The sequence below is a fragment of the Phyllostomus hastatus genome, unplaced genomic scaffold, assembly GCF_019186645.2.
Source record: "Phyllostomus hastatus isolate PE091 unplaced genomic scaffold, TTU_PhHast_1.1 phas_scaffold_78, whole genome shotgun sequence".
Taxonomy (NCBI): domain Eukaryota; kingdom Metazoa; phylum Chordata; class Mammalia; order Chiroptera; family Phyllostomidae; genus Phyllostomus; species Phyllostomus hastatus.
The window spans coordinates 10,681,607-10,708,206 of NW_025334041.1; the positions used below are offsets into that span (position 1 = coordinate 10,681,607).

Sequence of the window (26,600 nt, forward strand, 5' to 3'; positions counted from 1 at the left end):
ATATTAGTGAGAAATGAGTAAGCTGCAATACCAGCCCCACGGAGCCATTACCTAGTGGGGGAGAGACAGACACATGAACACTGACACGAAGCACCACGGATGCCACAATCTAGTGATAATCTAGTCATGTGAGCATTGATACGAGGCATGTTGGGACGTGTTACGATGGCATACGGTTCGAGTGCGGTGAGAGGAGAGTAGACGCGTGGGCGCATTTTAGTTGGCCGTATCTTGGGAAGGCTGTGTGGGAGAACAGGCTGTGGGCCCGGGCTTGGAGGACGAGTGGGCTTCCCAGGCCCACTCGGGGTGGAGGGGACTGTGGAAAGGCTTCTGCAGAGGGACCGTGTGAGCGGTCATCCAGGAGGAGGCGCAGACCTTGCGTGGGGAAGGCCTCACTGAGCTGGTGGGGAGGGTGGGCAGAAGACAGAGGGATGCAGAAGCATGGAAGGGAAAGGCCGTTTGCAGTGGCGCTGCGGGACCTTATTTGGAGGCTTTGAGTTCCTGCACCAGGGCTGTGCTGGGTGCACAGTGAAGAGCCGTTGAAGGTTCGGGAGATGAGGCCGTTGTGTGTGCACGTGTGTGCGCACGTGCACATGTGTGGTGTGCGTGACAGAGAGGAAGAAAAGAAGGTGGGGAGAGAGGGAGAAAAGACCTGTGCTTTAAAAAGGAAATCGTTTGGCCCCGGCTGGTGTGGCTCAGTGGATTGAGCACTGGCCTGTGAACCACAGGGTCACCAGTCTGATTACCAGTCTGGGCACATGCCTGGGTTTGTGGGCCAGGTCCCCAGTAGGGGGCGTATAAGAGGCACCCACACCCTGATGTTTCTCTCCCTCTCTTTCTTTCCCCTTTCCCCTCTGTCTAAAATAAATCAATAAAATTTTTAAAACAATTTTTTAAAAAAAGAACTGGTTTGGCAGCTGGGGAGACACAGGACAGAAGTGGAAGCAGGGAGACCAGGAAGCAGGAAATTGCAGTAACGCACTCCGAGACAATGAGATTCTGTGAAAAGGAAGGGGCGTGGTTAAGAGGGGGCAGGCCTGACTCAAGTTTTATCATGAAGGCAAAATTGCCAGGGTTTGCTAGCTAATTAGAACCCGGGGTTAGAGAATGGGGTGAAGGCATGGACAAGATGTGCATAGGCTGCAGGGCACAAGCCCGCCTGAGATGGGGAGAGAGAAAAAGGAACAAGTTTGCATATCTGTACATGCATTTATTCATGCCCACAGCAAGTTGTTACTGAGTGCGTGCAGGCACTGAGCTGGGGACTGGGACACAACAGAGGGCTAGGACCAATACAGAGTGCCAGTAGTACTGGGGAATGGCAGTTATTTGGCCATCGTAAGAGTAATTAGGTTTTATGTTGTAGATGTGGGAGTTGTCCTTCTAGAAGTGATCCGTGAATCCAGGGGGTTGAATGGCTCATGAAGGAGGAAGTTCATCAGCGGGAAGAAGGCCACATAAAATGATCCTCTGATCTTCCAAGTTCCCTTTAGCGTGACTTACAGTTCTTTTGCTGAGAAAAAGAACACTTGACTAATTGTTTCAGGGCTTCTCCCTAGTAAGGAGAAATACAAGAGGAAGCACAGCTGCGTGTGCGTGTGTGGGTATAGATAGATACACACACACACACACACACACACACACACACACACACACACACATATATTATGTATCTATCACCTTTGTCCTGCATTCAACATCACCGGCTTTTCCTACGATTTCAATACTATGGGCACACATATCTAATCTTGACGTAAAGTCACCTAGATTCAGTGCCTCTTGAACAGAGTTAAACTAATAAGAGATGATTCAATTACAGCACTGTTTCTCATGGGCATCTGGGCTCTGCACTTGCCGGAGCCCACGCCCTCGGACTCTCTCCTCGCACATGGGCCCTGCAGCCACGGCCAGACTGTTTTCCAAGTCCTTGACGATGGTCCCGATCAGGTTCACTAATGGTCGTACTTTTCTTGGGATGTGCTTACATGACACTATCAGGACCCATGTCTTAAATATTTTATTAGGTTTAAAGGGTAGTTTTTATAGCATGGCGTTGTATGACCCGCAGAATAGACAGGGGGGAGGAAGAAGGGTCTTGACCGGTACTAAGTGACACAGGTTTAATACACATTCTGATATTAAAAATTTGATTAACTTGATAACAGGACTGCAGGTATTAAGATGTTGGCTTTCCCCACACCGTAAAGACAGCTATTAAAGCACAGTGCACTTTACTTAAGTGCCTCTCCCTTAGCTAGTGTAATAGACTCCTGGACATAAAAATCAGCGAGTCCCGACCTGTGTCTCGGCCACCCCCTGGCTCTGGAGAGCCAGGCACAGGCTAAGGGCACGAGCTGGCTGTCCGCATACCAAAATGGAGTTCAAAGGCTTCTTGTGATAAGTGAGCACTTGGAAGGCGAGTGGAAATCTATCCATTAGCCGAGAGAGCTGGATGCACGAGGAGGTGCAGAAAAGCCACTCTATTTGATTATTAAGTGTTTTTTAATCTGAAACTCTAAGTTAACCAGAATAAAATGAAATGACCCAGGAGCAGAACGTTTTCTTAAACCTTAGAAGGAGAGAATCGACACCATCGGAGAAATTGCCAGGGTGATTTTAGATCTTCTCTAGGCTGCCGGTTGGTTATGAAACAGTGTCTGCTTTGAAAATGTTCTCCTATAAATGAGTATTTCAATATTCCTGGCCAACTAAAATCACCATTGGAAACAGGTATTTCGACGCGCCCTTTGAACAATGGAATTCCTCAAGTTTTCCCTTCCACTAGCCTGGCTCTGAGGATGAGAGGCATGATTTTAGTTGGAAATCCTTGCTGTGCGTGTACTTTAGTGTTTTCTATGAAAGCCCCGTGGCTCCCTGGGCCTGATTTGTCTTTCCCAATGAGTCAATCTGTTCTTAAATTAAATCAGCAATTTCAAAACTTGAGCAGGAGTCAGAATCACTGGGAGGGCTTGCCAAGTCACAGATCACTGGTTCTCAACCCTAAAGTTTCTGGTTTAAAAAGCCCAAGGTGGGGCCTGAGATTTTGCATTCCCTACCGGTTCCCAGGGGGTGCCCCCCGCCCTAGTAGGTCACCGTACTCCGAGAACTGCTGAATTCGGTGATGTCTAAGATCCTTTGGCAGCTCAAAACAATACAATGGACCTAACAGAGGATTTTCTCTCATGATAGCTGGTCAGCTCAAAGGAACAAAACCTCTTCCCATTTTCTATTACTCGGAAAACTGCCTGATCTCCACTAGAACGTAGATTTTTCCACATGTACTTATGCAGAGTAAGTGGCAGAGTATTTGTGGCAACAGGGATGGACCTGGAGACATTAAGCTAAGTGAGACTATGATATCACTTGTGTATGAAATCTGATAAAAATTAAACAGATAAAAACAGAGAATAAAACAGTGGTTACCAGGGGCTGGGAAGCAGGGGACATGTGAAAGATGTTATTTAAAGGCACAAACTTGCATCTTGTAGACAAGTACGTCCTGGAGACGTCATGCACAGGACAGCGAGTATCAACCACACCACTGTAATCATCAGACTTGCTCAGAGCCTGGGTCTTAGTTATTCCCACCACACACTCGCACCAAATATAATTAGGTGACGTAATACTACGTCTACAACGGCAATCGTATTTCAATATATGAAGGAGTTGAATCAACATGTTGTGTACCTTAAATTCCAGTGTTATGAGTCAAACATAATTCAGTTTGAATAAGTAAATAAGTAAGTAAGTAAGTAAATAAATGTAAAAAAAACGGTAGAGTGATGTAGCCTTCAAGTTGGATTCTATTCTCATGAGAAGGACTAATCAGCTGTTGAAATCCTTATCTATGAATTTTGTCATCAAGCAGAGTGAGTTTGCTGCTTTTCCAAAAGTGGGAAGTAGGCATTCGATACGGGTCGTATTTGCCCTGGATGTAGACTGAAGGCCTGGGTTAGGGCTGAGCGGTGTCACTGGGTAAAAGGAAGGCCCGAGGCAAGCGTGGAGGTGGGGAGTGGAAAATAAAGGAGGAAAAGACCGAATGAGAAATAAGCAGTGGGCGCCGTGCGTGCGTGAGTGAAGTGTGCACCTACGCCAGTAAATACAGGTGGGCTTCTTAGACCCCTGGGTTCTCTTTCTATCACTTTCTTGCCATGACCAGCTTCTCCAAACCAAGGCCACCTGATGGAGAAAGTCTGCCTAAGGGAGTGTTTTTCCAACTTCAACTGCTTGGCAGTAACCTGATGTGCTTATTAAAATGCAGATTCCGGTTCATCAGTTCTGGGGTGGGGCCTGAGAACCTGCATTTCTAACCAGCTCCCCGGTCCATGATCCCCGGGGCTGGGTTCAAGGACAGGCGTGCACCGGTGCAGACAGGCAGGGTGAAGCCTTAAAGCATCACATTGCTCTCTCCTGATTGATCCTCTTATCTTGCAGCCGCACCAGCAAATGTGTGCTTGCTTTGCACAACGACTGCTTCGGAGGCAGCCCGGGGAGTAGTGTTTCTCTCTCTCTGTTTAAGTGATGTTGATACTGCCTAGTTTGTGTCTGGAGATCATTTAGCAAATGCTCCCCTTTCTTATTTTTCAGATCTCTCTCTAAGATAGGCTGCACTTTCCTGTGCTAAAGTGTTTGTCTGCCTTCATTTTTCAAATGAATTTCCTTACCTGGTTTCTGGTGGTCAACTCTAGTTTTCTGGACCTTCTCCTTGACCCTGGGCCACAAAGATGAATAAGGACAAAGCCAGGGCCAACTCCCATGGGTGTCTTTGGATCTCCTGTAGCCCGAGCCTAGGAAATGAATGATATCTGGTGATTCTTTGTATAGGACATGCCAGCTTTATTTATTTGTACTATTTCAATCCTTTTCGATGCCTGAGGTATCTCCAGCCCCCATGAGCTGCGGGTCAGGGTGGCCGAATACATTTTTATTGAGCACCTTATGGAGTTAAGGCACCAATAAGGATACCCGTCTGGGTTCTCAGCTTGTTTGTAACCAGGAGAAAACGCTTGGGTGAAAGCGGAAATGGCTTTGCAAGAATTGGGATTACCGGGTCAGGTTTCTCGGTCCAGATCCTTGCAGAATCCCAGCTCTCGGGTTTTCAGCACGTACCTCAGGCAAAAACAGTTCTAGCTACTTCCATGGGACTTGCAGCTTTCACGACTTTTTCCCACGGTCAACATATTCAGTGATTGTGTTTTGTCACTAGCACAGGGAAAGCTCAAGTGTCTTAGTCTGAAGTTCTTGCTTTCAGAAAATGAACATTTCCTCAGCACTGGATCTGTAATACCTCATAATATCACCTCGGGAGATACACATCGATCTTCTGACTCTGCAGATGCACCACTGTGGCCTTGCGAGGTTAATTTGCCAGGTGAAACAGGCAACAATAGCAGTCTCTAGGGCCTAGAAATGCAGATGTCAAGTTTATCGTACAGATTCACAGGACTTGTGCAGCTAAGATAAACGATCTTCATGCTTTGTTCATTTCCAGTTTTTATTTTTATTGCCCTTGATGACTTTGCTCTATATGTTTCTGTTCAGAAGGGCTTTAACAATGTTAAAAAAATTAATAAAACTAAGTTGACTTTGGGGGATTGATTTTGGAAACTCTCTCATGTGACTCTGTCACCGGTGGGCACAGGTAACCAGGTTCTCGGTGATCGGGACAAAGAACTGAACCGAATGCAGAGTTTATAGCAGAGAACATGGACAGCAGGCCAGCTCCGAGCAGAGACTGACCTCATGGGCTGGAGGGACTCTATTCTTATAGGGAGGATCCTTCCTGGCTAGTTTTGGCAGGATTTTACTACGCATGTGCAAGTAGTTGTATTACTTTAAAGCTACTGTACATGCGGTCTAACATGATTTTCCTTGACTGACCACCAAAGAAGCGGTTGCACGATGTTACCGAATGGACCCCCCCCCACCTCCTCTTGGGGTCCCCCTGTACTAGGTTCACCTTGCCCGCTGCCAGGGAATTATAGCTCTCCATGTCAGAGATTGGTGAAAAGGAAAGGAACTATTTATTCAAAAGTTACACAGATTTAAGACTAATAATTTAACATCTTCATTAAAATCCCAAAGTCCCTTAAAACACCCACAAACACACACACAGTCCTTCCTTCCCCCCTCTGCTTGGTCTGGGGTACCATGTCTCAGGAAAAGAAATAATAGTCCATGGCTCAGGCAGCTCCCAGTTCTTCCCAGTCATCCATGTTTGGCTGGCAGGCCTCCCTCAGTTCCCAGCACCATCACCTGTGTCTCCAGGATCTCCAGTTCTTAATCCAAAACCACGGGCGCCTTCTCATGGCCCACCAGCAAGAGCCCTTTCATTTCTTCCCTTCCCGCAGTGTCTCTCCTGCATTCTTCCAAACTACTAAGACAGTGCTCTGCATTGCTGCTACATCTTGCTTTCTGGCTTCCTAAACTGCGTGACAAAGGGAGACCTAAAATCGAGTGGTTCTTATCATGGCTGCATGGTTCTCCTTTGCATGGCTGCCGCACCTGGGCTTAAATCCCTGCGCCAATCTTCCTCGGCAGCACCATTTCCGACTCCTCCCACAATCGGCTACACTTGCCAGCACTCCCATATTTTTCCACCATTTCTGGGCTGCCATAATAAGTCTGGGCAAGTGTGGCCCTGTGGTGTGGAGCCAATCATCTTCAAGCTCTTGCACAGCCTCTGTAACCAGGGGGAGTTACCTCCCAGTTACATCCTGGGTGGAAGTCATTCCCATCTTCCTGGCTCAAAGCATGGCCACAGCTGTTTAACATATCCATGAAACCAGTCAAAAGGTATAGATATGTTAAATGGCCATTCTAGAGGTTATCTGCAAAACTGTTGCTATGCAAAACAGCTCTCAATGGTCCGGCTTCATGTGTCCCATCCCCCAGTTCAGACTTATGGGGGTGAGGGCATCCTATATTTTTAATAGTTCCTGGACACCCTGAGTTCTGGACCCCATTACAAATCCTTCCTTGGGGGGCCCCCTGGCTGCACTGTCTTACAACTCTGAATATTTCAGTCTCTTTTTAGTTAATCCTATTTTGGTCTCGTTAAGAAGTTACACAGGTACAGTTGAGTGTGTCTTATTATTCCATCATTAATGTTCAGTGCACAGTGTTTAGATTTAGAGACAATTGTTGTAGTAACTGGACCTCCTGATCCAAAGTGCCTGGGATTTGAGAGGCAAGCTGCCTACACAGACACACAAATTAGGCCACGTAACTGGGACAAGGTTGGAAGATTTTCATTTGAATGGACTAAAAAAAAAATCAATGTGTAATCAGTTTTAATTTACCTTTGAGATAACGTTAAATGTCCTCTTCCTTTTCTGTTTTATTTTAAAGGAGAATTTTATACAAAAGAGAATTTCCTTATTTTGCTGTTCTTATGATCTCAATTTGAAGAACAGTAATATATTCACTTTCTAGGGAAAACAAAACAGGAAACCAATGGGGCCAAGGAGAGACAAAACCAAACAAAACACTGGCCTAGAAATCAGGATACCTGGTGTCCAGTTTCAGCTGTGTGACCTTGAATGAATCATTTAACCTTATCAGGCCTCTGAGCTCTTACCATAGAACGAGAGAGTGGCACTGGCTGCTCCCTGAAGGACTCCTCCACTTCTAAGTCTCACTTTGCTGTTACTTCTAATTCCTATTAAACAAAAGCATGAAAGCAAATGTGCCTGCCTGCTTACCTTCTCCCTTCCTGCTTCCCTTTCTCCACCCTTCCGTTTGCATTAGTCAAATTAGGTTAGCTGCTACTAGAAAAAAAAACCCACTGGGTCAACAAAATGCAAGCTTACTTCCTATTTGTAGAAACTCCAACATGGCTATTTCTGATCTCTCCTGGGCATCCGTCTGTCCTACATGCAGTGACTCAGGGTTCCAGGAAACTTTCAAATGGGACTTCCTCATCCTCCAGGGCCTCAGCATCCTCTGCAAGGCCGTTTCCAGGGAATGAAGAGAGTCTGGAGGATCTTGCAGAGATTTTGGGGGCCAGAGCACTTTCCCTCGGCTATAACATGTCGCATGGTTCCACCAAGATATAGTGGGCTAGGAAATGTGGTCTCCTGTGATTGCCCAGGAGAAAACGGAAAATGCTTGACGAATGCATAGCAGCAGCTCATCCACAGTTCATTCATTCATCTAATATTTATGAAGTGGCCACTTTTTCTTAAGGATCTTAACTCTAGTGGGGGAGATTATATATGCATGGATGTATGTGTATGCAAAATGTGTATACATGTAATATATATGTGGAATATCTATTAGTAATAGTAATTCTGAGGTTAAAAATAATATTGCAAGGCAATAATAGGTAAATATTTTGAAAACTGAAACATCGAGTATCATTTTCAAGGTATATATACAGCCATGTATTTTTTTTTCATTTCATCCCTACAGTAACCTTATGAAGTAGGTGCTGTTATTAGCCCCACTTTGCGTATAAGGAAACTGAGGCACAGAGAGGTGCAAGACCTTGCTCAGCATCCAGCAGCCGGAGAGCAGTGGAGCCAAGTGATGACTCCAGCAGTTTGATTCCAGAGCCCGCATTCTGTCCTGCTACTGTGAGTGGAGGGGTAGTTCCTCTAACTGAATTATTCTTGGTGCCCATTCATCATTAATTTGCTGAACACTAGGAGACACCTAAATGGGAATGTGTGAGAGCACTTTGCAAAATGGAAAACATTATAACACAACTGTTCTCGAACCACCCTTGCCCCAAAACCTTGATGGTTTCCTGTTGTCTACAGCTTAAGATTTAAATTCCTTGGACCTCTGTTGTCTTGCTTTGGTTTCCTTCGCTCTTCTTCATGCCCTGCCACACTAGATCCATCCCCTTCCCCGAATGTGCCCAGGCACCCCTGGCCTTTTGTCCATCCAGTCTCAGCACATCATTGTCCCGCATCCTAGGCTGGCTCTAGGTTAAATTAGCTTTGTGCCCTCCAGAGTACTGGCACCCAGCAAGTGCTAAATAACTGCTTGGCAAATTATGGCCCTGGCTGGTGTAGCTCAGTGGATTGAACAAGGGCCTGCAAACCAAAGGGTCGCCAGTTTGACTCCCAGTCAGGGCACATGCCTGGATTGTGGGCCAGGTCCCTTGTAGGGGCTGTGTGAGAGGCAACCACACATTGATGTTTCTCTCCCTCTCTTTCTTACTGCCTTCTTCTCTAAAAATAAATAAATATAAATAAAATCTTAAGAAAATAGAATAAATGCTTGACAGATTAAATCAAAGATAGAAAAGTGAGGGGAAGGGAGAGCCATAGATAATACAAAACTTCAGGTGATCCAGGACTTCTCCTGTGTAAATACAATATAAACGGTCATGTTTGCTTATTCAGAACAATTGTCTAACTAGACGATGTATTATAGACTTACACACTTGAGACCTGTATTATTTTATTAACCAATGCCACCCTAGTAAATTCAATTAAAAACTTAAGAATAAATAAATGCATTCATGTTATAAAAGAGTATTGAGAAATTAGAATATGTTGCAAATACAGAATCTTTCTGTTTTTATTCATTTAAAGAAACATGTGGGCAGATCTTTTTCTAAGAAAGTACAACTGCTCATAGGAGGCCTTTTATAACCCTCTGAGTCTATCGTACTAATGTTGGGTTCAAGAGACGCGTGCAAGATCCCCCACGACTACTATGATTCAGCCTCCCGTTGGCATAAGAGGGGAGAACCGGAGCAAAGGTGGTGTCTGACAACATCGAAGATGAAACTTTGTGCTCACAAAAAGCTTCATGACTTAATTTCCAAGTTTAACATCTTTCATAATGATGATGATGGTAATGACGATGATGATGATGATGATGATGATGATGGCGTTTTCCTAGGTCTAACCAGCTGAAAGACTACTTTTCAAATGTTAAAATTCATCCACTCATCTACAGTCGCCAAAAGGCAGTAGTTTCTGAAGTGTGGAAGTCTGAACCCGGATCCTAACTCTCTTTTTATATGTTTAAAATCAGTAGTGTTTTCTCTTTTGCAGCCTAATTTTCATGCTTGTTTTGGTGAAGTCAGCGTTCCTGCCGTGGGAACAGGTCTCACGCGGTGCCTTGTATTCAATTACTTTAAAAAGGGGGCCCATCTTGCTCCAGAGTTTTATGATCTCATAATGAAGGCACTTAAATGTCAAACCACAAAGCAGGTTATCTTGATGAAAACTATTTTTATTGGATAAGCAAATATGTAATGCAAAATTAAAACGTGCTCCTGTAACCAGCCAATTACCAGCCACAACAGCAAGTGTAGGACATTGTGCAGGTCTGGAGATGCGGGAGAGGTGCAGGGACGAGGTTAGGGTGAGGGTGAGGGTTGTCTATCTTCAAACTGGAAGTGCGGGCTCATAATTTTTTTAACCAATAGTAATGGCTTTGAAATTGCACATGAGTGCGGGATGGGCATTAGGAAGACTCTCCCGGGGACTGTGAGTCTACTGAGTGGTCTCATTGTAAATGTAACAGATGGGGTTGCCATTAGAACAGCAATCATTTCCCTCCTCCACCCCAAATTGTTGTTTCTGTCCCAATGTCTTTTTTATAGTTATTTTACTTATTTACTTAACTGTTGACACTGTTACAGATGTCCCCCGTTTTTCCCCCTCTTTGCCCTCCCTTCCAGTCAGCCCCCCACCGTGTGTCTCAACTTCAAATGTCCTGTCTCCTTGTCAGGACATGTCCACGGACATGTCCACCGACATGTCCTGGTACTTTGTTACAAGGTATGGCTGCTATGGCCACAGGACCAAGGGGATGGGTTGGAGAGTTCCAGGAACAAAGAAGAAAACAGAAAGGACCATCCATTCCACAAATGTTTATTGTGTGCCCGTTGGGTGTCCACTGTGCTAGTTCTTGGGTCATGAGGCTGAACAACAGAGAAGATGCCCTTGCTCCTGTGGAGCTTACATTCTACTGGGGGAAACACACACACACACAACACGGCCACTCGATATGTTAGCTGAATGCTGCCGAACACACAGATGGGGCAGGGGAGATGAGGAAGAGTGAGGGTCACGTAATCTCATACAGGATGGCCAGCAAAGGTTGAACTGAGGGGGAGATGGGTGAGCTATGCTGTCATTTGGTGGGGAAATATTCCGAGCAGAAGACAAACAGCATGTGAAAAGGCATTCAGCTGGATGGTGCGGGGGGATGTGTGAGGAACCTCGAAGATATGAATGGAGCTGGAGAGGTGCGAAGGGGAAGGAAGAAAAGATAGAAGATAAGCTATGGGAATTAACATGAGGGGTGGTCAGGCACAGCTTTTATGGAAGTTGGTAATGAAGAATTTGCTCTTGTTCTGAATGAGACGTCCTCGTAGGGGTTAGCAGTGGGGGGACATGGTCTGACACTCACTTTCAAAGGCTTCCTCTGGCTGCCAGTTAGGAGAACAGTGCGATCATTCAGATGCTGGTCATTTGGACAGAGCTGTAAGGGTGAAATTGATGAAATGGTGCCTGGATTCTGGCTGTGATGATGGATTAGATGTTTAGTGTAAGAGAAAGAGGAGAGTGGCTGAAAAAAATTATATCAGAACAAAGAAGAGGAAGGAAGGAAGGCAGATATCTAGGAACACACACACATGCGCAGGGGCTAACACCATCCTTAGGACTTCTCCAGACAAGTTCTTCTCGGCAGTCAAGCCAAGAACTCCCAGATCTGATTGCCTGAGCAGGCAGCCTGTGATTCTCGGTTCCTAAATATCACTTGAACATGCATTTATGCTGGCTGCTTTTTTGGACTTTTAAATCTACTAGCCCCCAAGTGAAGTTTAGTTGTATGGCCAACCCACTGTGCATGGGTCAGGCTGGTAGCCTCAGGTAGGAAGCTGGAAGTAGGAAGAGGAAGTGGGAGTCTCATGATGATCTGGGAAAAAGGCAATCTTACCTTCTTTGGTCTCTCCATAATGATGACCCTGAGAGAGTAAGCCTCGGCTTACAGGGTGTGAATGAGACCATGGGTAGAGTAGATGTCGCCATCCCAAGCCCACATTTCATCATACAAAGTGACGTATGTCATTTGCATTTGAGTGCTTTATTATACTGGAATTGCAGTGATATTATTAACATTTGTACAAATGCACAAAATCTGTCTCTTCTTGCTAGAAAGAGATGTAAAAATCTGACCTCGTGGAACAGTCTTAATGAACTCATTGTCCATTGGTAATAACGTGTTCACTATGCGACAAAAAGCTTAACATAAAATTAAACATATTAAATGCTGCAGCAAATATTTACAGGTAGGTACCCCAAGATTTTTTTCTCCTTCCAGTAAGGAAGGTGGTTGCTTTACAAACAGACAAACAAACACAAATGCTTTGCTGTTTACAATTACAAACAACCCTCCAGTCCAGAACTTAAAGTGACAGCACCTTTTTTTTGGGACTTCATTAGTTAACACTTATTTAGTACAATGCTAGACTTTTTTTTTTTCTTTTAGTTCTATTTTTGGGACAATATTTATATTCCAATTGTCCTGGAATACTGTGTTTGAACTGAGCCATTTTTCTGGGCCTTTTTAGAAGATCCCAAACCCCATGTCCTCTCCAGGGAGAACATTTCAAAGCTTATCTTTTCTTCAAGACAAACCTCAAAGGCAGAGAACTCCTCTCTAGGAGGCAGGTGTGATTTAGCAGAACATAGAAGGAAAGAGGGTAGAAGAGGGTAGGTAGGTCTTTTTCTTTTTTTTCTTTCTTTCTTTCTTTTTTTTTTTTACTGGCTGGCTGGTAGGAAGGGTCCTTTCTCTGAACCCTCCTCCACACTGGCACTGTGATACCTTCCAGGACCTCGTGTCTACAGCATTGGTATTCTAAAAGAGCGAACTAGTCTAGTGGGCTTAGTGTGCATAAGATTTTAATGATGTATTTAAAGCTACTTTATTCAGGTTACCATTCTCTGTCCTGAGGCTGATGTGATTCTTTAAAAAAATTCTATAAAGCTCTGTAATATGAAACTCAATGTAAGAAAATCTTAAATGGCTGAAGGAGAGCTTTCTAAACCCTGGCTTCTAATGAGTTAAACTCTGTCTATTGGTCTAAACATAATAGTTGATAATTATTGATTCCCCTCTGATGATAAGCTTGGAAAGGTATCAGAGTGCCACTTAGGAATATTCATCTTTTAACAAATGAGGCCTTACCCCTCTCTTCAACTTGTGGTTAAATAGTTTTTATTTAAAAATAGACAATTTATAAGGAAAAAATATATAAACACTCTTTAAGCAATTTGGCTATAAGCATTACATCACTGAAAAACTCCACAAGAAATAGTAAAATATTTTGAATGGACATACACTTTTTTTTTATTTTCACAACATGATGAGCTAGGATTTTTTTTTTCTTTTCATATGTCTTGGTATTGGAGTTCACTTGTAAGTTTATTGCTTCAGTGTCTTCTTGTCCTTCCTCAGATTATACTTGTGAAACAGAGGCGCTGTCCCTAATTATGTTACAAGGCAACATTGCATTTTTGAGACCTAGGAATGAACCGGGTAGGACCACTGTTATTTCAGCAGCCCCAGAGAGACCAGGGCGAGGACAACAGTCCATCATGCACCACGATGCACAAAAGAATAAGTCTCCTGGCTCAATCAGGACACTTTGGTTCGGAGAGTGAGATAGAAAATTCTTAAGTGTAGCTTAGGTGCTGCCTGACAATCTGTTGCATAATAATAATTTTTTTTTTAAAACATGCTATGAAGAAAGGGATAGAGTATAAACTGGCTCTTTTCCTGGGCATTCTCGTAGCAGGCTTCATCTAGGCTGATGGGAGAAACACGTCTTCGCTAGGCTACTAAGGACCGCACGCAAATGTACCCGGTGCAAATACTTCTGTAAAGGATTTTAAAGGATGCAGCTCAGAGCTTCGAAGGAAGGGGGTATGTACAGTGGAGAGGGAAGCGGAACTGGCAAGTTTGAGGACAGGGAGGGAGGTTAGAAAGAACAAGAGGAAGGGGCCAAAAAAGCTAAAGTGCAAATTTTAAATATAAATTATTTGAAGCAGAAGAGAGGTTCTAAACTGCTACTGTTCGCATAGGCACATTTTATTCAAATTTAAATGGGTTGTTTCCTTTTCCTTCTCAGATAGACTGCATAATGGAGCTTGAATGGCTTAACGCTACTGCGTATCGTTTGAGAAGGGACACAAAGAGCGTAAAGAGCTGAATAGTGCAAAGCATTCGAGGGGACTGAGGTGGGGTGCAGAGACGCAGAGATGAAGTTGTTTTTATACGTTGACAAGAAAGCGTTCCAGTTATAGCTACTGATTCCCTTTAGCTGAACTCTGCTCCCTAAAGGAAAGGGCTTACTTTAAACACGGAAAAAGAAATAATTTTTTTTTAAAAAAAGCTGTTCAGAACACAGATTAAAAAATAACTCACCGAGCAACAAAAGTCCTTGAAATTTCTATGCAAAGAGATCTAAGCAAACATTTCCATCAAATGATAGAGAACAGCCATTTGGAACCCTGAAAAATGAAGATACGCACGACTAGAATAGTTTATTATGAACTAATACTTTAAAAACAAAGTAGATCCTACAGAAGAATACTGTTCAAATGGAATGTTTAAAAATAACATTTATTAATAAATATCTTATAAAATTCTAAATTAATAGATTCCTGTTCAAATTTTGCTTTGGTCCTTGAATTCCACTGTATACACACATACATACATATATATTTTCTTAGATGATTTTTATTAACCAGAAAGAAGCACATTCTACCCTAACTGGATGGCTAGTTTTATAGCAGTTACTGGAGTTTAACCCACCCCCGCTCCTCAGCCACAGGCTGGTTTGTTACGGCAGCTGGTTTAAGATTTCAATGACAAACTCAAGCAACACGCTAAAATGTACTTCGCTAACAGGCAACGGCCACCTGAACATTCACCCGCCACGCCTCTCCACTCGGAACTTGCACTGCGTTTGATTTCATTGACTGGATAGGCTCCAAAGAGCGTTTGCTCCACGTCAGGTCACCCTCATTCTCACAATGCACAAGCAAGGGCAGCTCAGCCCGGCGCCCACAGACCACGTTCAGACCCCAACAGGCGTACCTGGACGTGGAGGTGGGAGAGGACGAGGGGGAGGGTAGAGGGAAGACTTCCGGCCTAACGCCTGGCTTGGAAATGAGTGCATACATCCATGGCTAGGATTTTCACCATACCTGCCCCGGCCGACATTGGGAAATGTCTTAAGGAAAAAAACAATTAAGGCGTGGATGCTTCAGTTTGGGGGAGGATTCTACTGGTAAAAACACTATCGGGTAGAAATTTCCAGATAGGCTGGCAGTGACCTCAGAGGCGGATGCTAGGATAAAAATGCCCCACGAGGATGGCGGGCGGGGGGCGGGGGGCAGCAGCGCCGCAGAGCCTTCCAGGTGGGCGCTGTGAAGGTCGTCACGACGGAGTCCTGAAACTCTGCATGGTGACGCAGGAATGCAGTGGGGAGAAGAATGGGTTACGATGGTTTCCCAGATGGGCCAAAAGCGTAGGGCAAGAGCGGGGACCGATTATTCCGCGGTGTGGAAAAAGTGGGGCCTTCAGGGGAAATAACTTAATATTGATAAGCCATGTTCCTCATCTGACCACTGAGCCTTTCTGTTTGGGATTTCAAGCTCCGAGAACGAGCTGGCATCTCCCATTGACTGTATTTCCACACTGCTAATGAACATACCTAAAGGCCCCGCGCATAACAAGAAGACAGTTTATTCTAATTATACGTTGAGGCCCATTTGCTAACTGCTAACGTGTGTGTGGTTGGTTTGCCTACTTAGCATAAAGAACAGACATAATTGAGCTATATATAATGCACATCAGTCAAACTGTCAAGTTGCTGAATTAAGAAAACTCAGGCAAGTTCTTAACTGCAGAGGCTTTGGGTTGAACAACTAAATATTTCAATCAAGGGGTGGAACAGCAGGAAAGTAAACCGTAATTTTAGTGACAACCCACACTCCCTGGACATTCTGGTATTACCAGTGGATTTTTAAAAAATCCATTTCATTAAGTGCTATGCATGCAGTAAAGAAAGGAAAGTTTTTGTTTACTTAAAGCAAAAAATAAAATTCAAAAATTCAAAAACTCGAACAAACATTTCAATGAGTTCTTTTTCTTTGATAAGGGGACACGGGGATAGTCCTAGGCAGGAGTTATGAAAAATTATTTTTCACTTCAATATAGAAAGAAGAATGTTAACTTCTTTTTTCGCTAAATCTTACATGTCTCTTAGGAAGCCGGTTAGGTTAAACCATTCAGCTGCTCCTGCTGGGATTCAACACAAAGAACAAAACAAAACAAGACAACTTTGAATTCAGTATTTAAAATACTTAAAAATGATATGTTTGTCTAAAATATAATAGAAAATCCTTTTTGTTTGCATTTTTCTTTTTTCTCTTTTCTTTTTTTTTGTTTTGATTTTGAGACCATATATCCAAGTCATGAATTTCAGTGGATACTCAAAACTTTCTTTTGAAAGCACTGCATACATGAAAAGATTGTTGATAAATATTGATTTAAAAAGTAAGTTAGTAGATAAAACTGAAACTAGTTATAAAAATCATGCTTCACGACTCTCATATTCTCTTTTTTTTTCTCCAAAATAGATTCTTACACTATAGTGAGAGAAAAAAAAACAAAGCACATCCTTCCCTTTTCTGAACTCTTATAAAAGCTACACCTTTTCTAAAATACGATTCCTTTAAATCCCCTGAACACACACACACACACACACACACTCACACTCGTGCTAGGAGGTCAAGCATTCACATGGAGATGAAACACCAGCACCTGTCTAGACTGCTGAAGAGAAACGTTAGCCTGGTTATTTGTGAGTTGTGATATTAAAACACCAGCACAGTAGAATGGCTTGTTTCAAGGAGGCACGACTGTGGTTTGGAACTATCTGCTTTTTACAACGGGCAAGTCCTCGAAAGTTGTTGAAAATGTAAATCAGCATCGTTCAGGAGAGTGGAGCAGCCTGTCCACGGGGTCCTTTCTTGAGCTGCTACTGGAGGGCTGAGAGCACCTCCCCACCCCCAAACATTGGGCTTTCTTTCTCTTTGTTCCTCCAGCAGCTCATCTACTTTCCACCCACCAGAACAGCAGAGCTGTTTCCATAGGCTTAAGGAAAAAAATTAACAATAAATCGTAGGCTATTAGCAGTTGATGACTGAACAACATAACCGGTGTGGTGAATAGAGCCCTTCTGAATTATGATGTAATGCAGGGATTTTCGACATTAGGGACAGGCCATATCAAACCAGTTGTAATTGGAGCGTGTGATGTTTAGCCTCGCATCCGAATTGGCACGATCACAGTGGAGGCTTACACAGCACCCTTCCCTGGTGTGTCCACAGCTGGCATTCAACAGTGCTTCACCTATGGCTAAGCCGCCTTTTCGTTGCTCTGATTATGAAAAACATGAAGTCAGGCACATGAAACGTCTCCTGGTTACTATTTCGTAAAATGCACGGTTGAATGGACGCCAGCTGTGCGTCAAGGGCAAGGACGCAATGGCCAGGCCCACATTTCTGAGGTTTGCTTTTATTTTTTTCTTTGAATATTATTTTCTTCTTCACATGCAATGCTAAAGGGGGAATATAGAAAAGAAGGCAAAAATGAAGCGTAAACTGGGAGCCCAGGAAAGAGTGGGAACATGGAGAGGGGAGCGGGCACTTGAGAAAGTGGACCACAAGGAGCAGGAGCTGGGGAGACGCCTGGTGATTTTATTCGGATGTAAGTGGGCCTTAACATTTTTGATAGTAGGAGGAACAGAGTTGTGGAAAGGCTCTGTGTTTATCTGGGATTCCGGTGACGTCACAGCACAGACTCAACATGCGTTATGATGTCATCACACTTCTCACCCAGTGACCTTGCTTCTGCTGACCACTAAGTATGCCTTGTTTGGCTAAAAGCTGCAGTTTAACAAGACTCAGTGTCTCAGGCAAAGGGTCGGACTGATAAGCATGAAACCATGACTATATACAGAAAGAGTTCAGTTTACAAACAAGTAACTGGTACCAGAGAACTGGAGAAAAGCACCAAAGCATTTCCCAAGCTGATAGATAGTAATTGCATAACTCCCTTTTTTCTTATATAACTAAGTATAAAAGACAACATTTCCATAATAACTATAAAAATGAAAGCCAGTCTTTTGAAGAACTGAGGAGTCTTCCCGGTCTGAGTTAATTCTAAAAATGCCCTTCAAAGACAGGACGCATGGTACGCGGCAGCTCTTCTTGGAGGCAAGGTGCGACCCCTGATTTTTAGAGAATCGGGTTCAGGTCTGTTCTGTGAGTGGTGAGCTGGCTGAGGGTGGAGCTTCCTACCACCTCGCTGACCGCCGAGGACGTGGTGATGGTGTTATGCTGGATGACCTGCTGCTGAGAGCAGGCGGGGGCGGGGCTGGCGGGAGGGCTACTCTCCGGACCTAGGAGAAAACACACACACACACACACACCGCTATAGCTCTTCCTTGGGCGGAAGGGCGGACTGCTCAGAAAAATACTACTAGACATTTACTAGAAATAGAAGAGTTTTCTCACATTTTCTCTCAGGGGTTAGTTTTAAGACTTTATACTGTGGTCACAAAGCTATGCCTCCCCACTTTACAGCTACAAGCAAAGCCATGCTTTCTACATCCCCAAAAACGATTGGATGTGTTGGGGTCTTGGGATGTCAGCTTCCCCATCTTGTATTTTCAAATAGCCATCCATAGATCAAATGTGGAGAAATACTCACATGAGGTGGGAGAATCTGTGTTGCTCAATCTAAAAAATTATTTGAAAATAAATTGAGTCGTGAGTCCCCGCTCCTCCCACTAGCCTCTAAACTCAACTAACATTTAACCAACCTGTCAACATTCCAGGTGCAGCAACTGGGGTCTAAAAAGAGGGGTCCACTTTGTGTGTTTACAAACTGAGACAAGGTCTCTAGTTTTTCAGCCCCCTGAATACCACGCAGCACGGCCACGGGACTGGAGGTGGTTCGCCCAACACCAGCCCGTGGATTTCTCTGGAAGACTGCCAGCTAGCCCACTGCTAACTAGGCTCCAGAAGGCCATTTTTCTACGGGCTGCAGAACTGGACTTTGGTCGGATTTTACAATGTGAGATGCCAGAGAAAAATCTAGCCAGAAATGATCAGGAGGCGGTGGGCGTGGTGATGGATAGGGGCCAGAAAAGCAGCTTTCCCCCGGGTGGGGGAGTCTGGCTGCCGTCCAGAGTTCTGTGTGCTGTCTGCCTGGGTGCACAACCTACCCTCTACTTTTGCTCTTTCAATAAAATCCAATACAAAACCAGAGGCAAAAAAAAAAATTGAACACTAAAAGAAGCAAAAGAAGTCAATGACTTACTTAGATATCCTTGCGACTCTTTCTGCATGGCTGTTATGGGGCAGTCTTTATGCGTTAACAACAACTGTTTCAGCTGGGCCACCTCGTTTTTCAACATGGACACTTCATTCTGGAAAGAGACGAGTCAAAGCCACGTTGAGAAGACCGGTGAACACAAACCCAAGGCCCAGTGCACTTTCGGCAACTGAATGGGCAAACGTTTCTGTTAAGTCTGGATGACGTTAGGGATGTTTTGTAACAGGATTCACCTGAGAATGTGTAGCTTGCCTTCAGTTTGGCCCCTCACACTCACCCGGGGCTTCCTGAAGAGACTAGGTTGTCACTCAAGAGCTGGATCCTACTAAAAGTGCGGAACAGAGCACTGGGGCGGGAGACTCTGGGGCCAGGTTCCCTGGGTGGGAATCTCCACTCTCCACTCACTAGGCGGGTAACATGACCCAGCTGAGCTCCAGCACCATTGTTTACAAGATGGAGATAAAAGTAGCACAAGGTTCTTTGAGTTGGGAGGGTCCAAGGAGGTAATGTATGTGAAACACTCAGAACAATGCCCAGCACATACTAAGCACTCAGCAGGAGTTAGTTATGGTGATCATCATCTTTACACCGTCTGACAAGCTCCGGTCCTTGTTCACTGTGCGAAGACGAGTGTGAGTCAGTGGGAAGAATTGTGGGGCTTCAAACTGAAATGCGCTCACAGTAAACTGACTAATCTACCTTCCTGTTTCCCAAAAGCTCTAAACGGGCTGTAGCTCAAGTACGTCCCCCTGTCTGGCGCCCACTTAGCAGGAGGCATGGAAGCATACGGCGTAACTATGGGCCCTCTGCTAGGGGGATGGAGCATGGGCAGTGAAGTTTTGGGCCCTGATAGAATTCATTTCAGGGATTCATGAACCAGTTTGGTTATTTTCAGTCGAGAGACATTTCCTCCCTGAGTAGCACAACAATTCCTGCTGTGGATTATGTGTATGTGCACTTTTCCTAGTCCCTTGAATAAGTGCCTCAACTCTCCACTTAATGTAGTAATTCACAAAGACAAGTTCATGGCTTTGTAGAATAATGTACTTGGCACCGTTGTCTACAAATATAAACTTAGAATAGATGGTTGGTTCCAAGGTGCTTCCACTTGATAAAACTAAACCATAAACAGAGCCCTATCTCAAATAAGCCATTTTAGAGCTGTGGCACATAACACCCTCCTCCGGGCCTGTGCCCATGTGCGACTGCCTGCCAGGCATTGCACTTGTAGGTGACCTTAAAGAAACATGCACACAGAAAAGGGTGTTTGAACACGGCTGTCATTAACCTGTATCTACACTTGCAATATGAACTTGGCTTTTCAGGCATGTATTTATCACCTAGAAAAGTAAGTTTGGGATTCTAGAAGTTAATTAAAAATTTTTTGAAACTTTTTTTAAACAATAGCTCCCATTTCCACATTCTTTTGCAAAGTACGTTACAGGCAGTCAACTGTTGAGTAACATAAATAGCAAAGTAAGAAAAATCTCATCCCCAGAGCTTTTCTCTTTCTCTTCCAAACTTTACAAAATAAAAACCCTGTCAAAGCCAAAAGTGACCCTTGTCAATTCTGGGGTCAGTGGGACAACTTTATTTACAGGATAATTTATTTTAGCCTTAAACATGAATTCTTTCCTCTCTGATTTTCCCAGCTCCTCCTCTGCTTAAAATAGCATGTGTTAAGAAAGTTGCTTTTGGACCATTACATAGAAGGCAACTCCAGGTTAAAAGCAAAACAAACAAACAAAAACAAAACTGAAAAGGAGAAAAAGAAAGCTAGATGTGTGACCATAGAGTTTGGCTGCAAAGTAAATGTCATGTTATTTGCATCTGGTTGACAGAAGTGACACCTTTCTGAAATCCCAACCACTGGACACCTGCCCCGAAGAAGACACTCTCAGCGGCAGACCAGGCAGACAACAGTGCTTAGAAAACGGAGTCAAGTTCCAGTGTTTAGTGAGTCCAGCCACAGTTTTGTTCTGTGACCTAGGAAACAACAAATAAGGAATGCATTTCAAACAAAACAACAGGATTCTCTTGCTTTCTTATGCTTCGGGAAGAAAATAAAAATCCCCCTTTGGGGCCATCTTGCAAAGGTTGGTTTTGGTCTCCACTTCTTCCCCCATGATGTCCTGGGCAGCCACCTTTACTGGGCAGTGTTCGACTTCCAGGCACGGAGTGTGCTCTGCCCCTTCCTTAAGAAAACACTTTGAATTCCGTTCTCTGGGTTTCTGCAGTTGCAGGGAGCTAACTGCCCACAATACTCGGCACACCCAGAACCATTTTACAATAAAGCTTTTGCTTCCACGAGAGGCCCCAGTAAAACAGGACCAATCACCACTATGAATGGTATACGTGGTGTCCTGGCCCATAACCAAAGTCCATACAGAACAGATGACTTGAGTGGCATTTTTGTCTATGAAGAGCAAAGCACTTTATCAATAAATCAATATGTTGTAAGTATAGGAACTGAGGCCCTAGGAGTTGTGAGGGTCTGTAAAAACATGGGAACCTGGGAAGTACCGTGACAACTGGCTGTCCTTTAAAGGTATGTGTGCTTATGGACATATTTCTTAATGTAGTGTGTTAGTAATTGTGTTATTTAGCTATGCTATGGTTGGAAAATGAATGCCAATTACTATTATCAGTAGAGAAAAACACCCAGCCTCTTGTTTAGCTCATATACACATAACTATGATGCAGGTGAGGACTAAACAAAAGTCTAATGGCCAACAAAGTCACTGGGCGAAGTTTCTAGCAGAAAAGGAACTCTGACCTAACAGTGGAGAACAACAGGGTTTGACTTCTCTAGCTGCCTCACCAACCAAGCACGAAGCAAGATGGTTGGACTAGTTCTCTAGTTTGCTCCAGCAAGATAGTTTTTTATTCTCCCAGTGTTTCCGTGTCACCTTCTATTGGCAACGCTCATTACCTAATAATCTAATGAAGGACTTGATCGTGATTTTTTTTTCATTTGTTAACTACCTTCAGCATTTTCAAACATACTTCTATTTTAAGCCTCATGTTTTCTAAGGGAGCCAGTTCTAGCACGCCCTGTGCGTCCAAATCACATCAGGGCAGATTCCAAAGCAACATTTATAGTTTCATTTCGAGCACAATTTGGTGTCCATGTGTGCGCCCATATTGTCGAGAGTGCGTGGAGCCTTCATCAGACACCACAGCGGAGCCTCCGGGTTCAGGCGTGTCGGGAACCACTGCCCCGGAGACTGCGGAGGGGGCCGTGAGCAGCGCACGTGCGTCATCGCCCTGAAGATTCCGCGCTGATGGACTGACTGATGTAGGAAGTGCACAGACACCAGACTGTATTTTAGATGAAAACCCTTTCCAAGGTAACCTAAGTAGAATCACCTTGAATTCATTTGGGAAGAGAACAACCAGATAGCAAGTGCTGCAAAACGCATGAAAGACATCAAATGCGGCCTGCAGCTCTGCGAGGGAAATAAAAACCAGGACTTCTGGGGGCATTTTCTTACTCTGAATTAGCTTGCTTTATGAATTGAGGCGAATCACCAATACTTTGACTCCCCTGTGTGGGTTGTAATAGCTTGAGGTCTTCATATAAAGGTGCTTGGAGAAAACAAAGCAGTAATAATCGGTATTGATTCTCCTGCTGAAAGCGGCTCTTCGTTTTTTCTAAGCTGGCCTGGGTTTGCTACTAACTGAGGCAGTTAGCCATTTACATGGAGACTGTAAGAGGGCAGATGAGGTGCGGCTGGGTTCATCTGCTCCTAAACCCCTCAGGTTGCCTTGGGTTGAAGCAGCGCCCCATATAGAGACATTCAATACTACAATAACATACTTTAAATAAGCACTCCGAAAAGTCCATCCAAGCTGCACTTGCAGTTTTTGGTTTGGGGATGTCATTTTGTTAATATGATAAACCCAGAATGTTTTTTGATGCAAACCATCGTCTGTGCCAAAAAAAAAGGGCGGGGGGGGGGGTGGCTGCAAGATAGCCCCCTCCCCCGCTTCTTTCTGTAGATCAGCGAGAGGGCAGGTTTGGCTCATTCCAAAACAAAGGACTTTGAATTTGTCAGGCAACAGTTCCCATCTGGCCCAGGCTCTTGCCAAGTCCCAAACCTGGGCTCATGTGTCTAAAATTTCAGCAGCGACTTAGGCCATGTGTCTTTGCACTAAAAAAGAAAAGCAATTATTTCTGTGGGTGACCAGATGATTTCCATATCATCTACCGAACACAAACAATCCAGTCCCTGAGCCCCACGTCAGCAGCTGATGAATGCAGAGCCGACCTGAGCCACTTTGTCAGAGAAAAGAATGTGGGTTTCTTTCGTTTAAGAACTTTCTAGAATGAAAGGTCACAGGGCAAGAGGGTTAGGTCAAGAGAAGACTTGCTTGGGGCCTAATCCTGCTGTGTGCTGGCTGTGTGACTTTTGAGAAGACTCCTCAAGTCCCCTGAGCCTGAATGTCTCCTTATATAAAATGTCAGATTGGGTGGTTTCTCCTCCGCCCCCCCAGTTCCTATACCACCACTGGCCTGGTGGGCAGAGATGTGTTATGAGACAAGGAAATGAAGTCTGGGAGCTTGACTTTGTTTTCTTAGGTCTGATTTTTCCAATCCGAAACCCTGCAACCTAACTCAAAGGTTCTATGCTGGAAAACAACTCAAAAGTGGCAGCTGGCCATCCAGACCTTGAATATTCCATTTGGCTGCAGTTTGTTTGCTTAGCACCTTCCATTTCTGTTTACTTAGAATTTGGCTCGGCGAGCCAGCGTCAAGAGAGACACCTTTTTCTTCTGACAAAGTTCCAGCGAGAGGGAAAGGGTCACGCAGAGGTAGCGCAGTCCCTGCCCTGTCCAGCATCGCGGGGTGGGATGCGGAGCGCTCACCGGCACGGAGAACACGCGGTGGTGGGGCTTCTGTCCCTCTGAAGCAAAGCACAGGTTGGAAACCACCAACAACTGAGTCTTTTCGGAGACGGTCCCTTTCTCGGGCGCTGCTGTAGCAACCAGAAATATCGGTGCCTGTTGAATGGCTCTGACACGGCTTTTGTTTTCTTCAGGGGCTAGAATTCTAGTTATTTCTTTTTGCTAGTCATTCTGACCCTAAAGAAATGTAAACATTCATAGATCAGACCCTGACCGGGGTGGCTCAGTTGGTTGGGCATCGTCCTGTAAAGTTGCCAGTTCAGCTCCCAGTCAGGGCTCAGGCTTGGGTTGCGGGTTTGGTTCCCGGTTTGGTTAGGGAGCATACAAGAAGCAACAACAACAAAAAATTCATAGATTAGGGTCTCTTATCTGTTTTGTAAAATCAATAATATACCGCATTTTTGGACTATAAGAAGCACTCCCCCCCAAATTTGGGAGGAAAATGCAGTGGCAACCCTGCTCTTGCCTCCTGTGACCCCACTTCACCTCGGCACGCCCCCCCCACAGCAAGCCAGGTAAGCTACATTCGGACTATAAGATGCACCCCCTTTCCCTCCCAAATGGGGGGAGGGCATCTTAAGTCCGAAAAAACACGGTGCATGCATATGGCCAAGGCATGGACACATCTGTCCTCAAGGTCATCCGGCAGCTTCACTTTCCTGGCTCGCTGCTGTGGCCCCTCCATGTTTTCATGCCCTAGGGCCACAGGCAATACGGCGGAGTCGTTCTGCAAGGACTCATTGTAGTTGAAACTGATTGAAACAGTTGTTGGCATCGGAGGCATGCCAGCTGGCTCCTGCATCTAAGGAAGTGGTTTTCAACCAGGGGTGATTTTGCCCCCACAGAGGACGTTTGGCAATATCTAGAGACTTTTGGTCGTCGCCAATGCGGGGTGGAGTAGAGGGTGCTACTGCTATCTCGTGGGTAGAGACCAAGGATGCTGCTAAATATATGCAGCGGACAGGGCACGACAAGAATGGAGCCCTAAAGTCCACAGTGCTGAGGCTGAGAAAACCGGCACGTTTTCGTGGTCCTCCTGCAGACCTCAGGACGGGCAGCCAATCCGAGGGATTCCCAGCCATCCCTCAGACCGGAACCACGGCTCTAACGTTTGCCAGGTCCACATGCACTGGGCCTTTTATTGACTTAATGTGTTTGCTCAAATTAACTCATTCTGTAATGACGTAGCCTCATCCTGACCAATAGGATTTGTGAAATTGAAGGTTTGAGGTTCTAATGATATTTTTCAATACACGTAAAAATAAAAATGAGTACTATGCATATTAAAAGTGTTTATCCACGTTCTACCTAAACGCTCCTCAAACGCCACTGTGCCTGCCAGGTTCTAGAATTGCAGACTTGCAGGTCGGAGTGACTCTCGCGGTGTGTAAGGCCAGCCATCCCACTGCGGCTTGACTCCCTTCAAACACACTCTTGCCAAGTGGTCAGGCCGCCAGTTCTCGGGGCACTCCAGAGATGGGGAGCTCGTTCACTTATCCAACAGACTCTGAGTGCATAAGGTCACCGTGCCAACTAGACACCACACTAGAAGTCGGGGGGTGGGTAGTAAGAAGAGAAGGTAATGAGACACAGCCCGCACCCTCAAGCAGCACATAAGTTAATGGGAGGAGTTATTATCTTAGTTCCCTCGTACCTACTATATATGTTTCTCAGTTTCTTTCTCGTGTCTATTCCAAAAAGAATAATAAATTTAGGGGGAAAAGCGAACATCCATAAATTCTGATGTTCAGCCCATGAATCACCTAAACTTTCTTCGTGTATTTTCAATTTGCACACTGGATGTCCCAAGGTCATTTCCGTTAATGGAATTGAACATGCAAAGGCTTTGGGGGTTTGGCACCCTCACCAGCCCTTTCTAGGAACGACAGAGAATCAGGCAAAGGTGACCTGCGAACAACTGAGAGACGGCCAGTCCCTGTTTGGGGCGGTCTTTCTCCCCTTCGGTCCTCTTTAGCCACTCCCTCTGCTCCTGGGAGCGCTGGGCCATAATGCATGGCTCTGTCCCTGGACTGCTAGTCGTGTGTGGGTTTGGTGCTTTCTCTCCCTGCTGGCGAGCAGTGCACTCCTTCTTGTGCCAGAACACACGCCCTGAACGGCATCGTTTCCCCAGCATGAAGTCAGCTGCAGAAGCCCCGCGCCCTGGAGTTTTCTCCCCTGCTCTCAAAACACTCCTCAAAGGGGCCTTTTATAAAATGTCCGCAATGGAGCTGCCCATGTTAAAGCACAAACCATGCAAGATTCAAATCTCAAGTTTGAAAATGAGATAGAAGCATGTCTTTTCCTAG

The 26,600-nt window shown here is 44.8% G+C and overlaps 1 protein-coding gene across 2 annotated transcripts in view; it reads right to left on the reverse strand.

The window, feature by feature from the left end:
- Positions 1–12,061: 12,061 nt before the first annotated feature.
- CREB5 (cAMP responsive element binding protein 5) overlaps positions 12,062–26,600 on the reverse strand; it is a 384,506-nt gene continuing 369,967 nt past the window's right edge. For both annotated transcript variants that reach the window (XM_045828303.1, XM_045828304.1), the window contains 2 exons: positions 19,372–19,480; positions 12,062–18,448 (listed from right to left, as the gene is read on the reverse strand). In XM_045828303.1, coding sequence (XP_045684259.1) covers positions 18,285–18,448; positions 19,372–19,480 — 273 coding nt within the window. In that variant the 3' untranslated portion in view covers positions 12,062–18,284. The remainder of the gene's footprint in view (positions 18,449–19,371; positions 19,481–26,600) is intronic.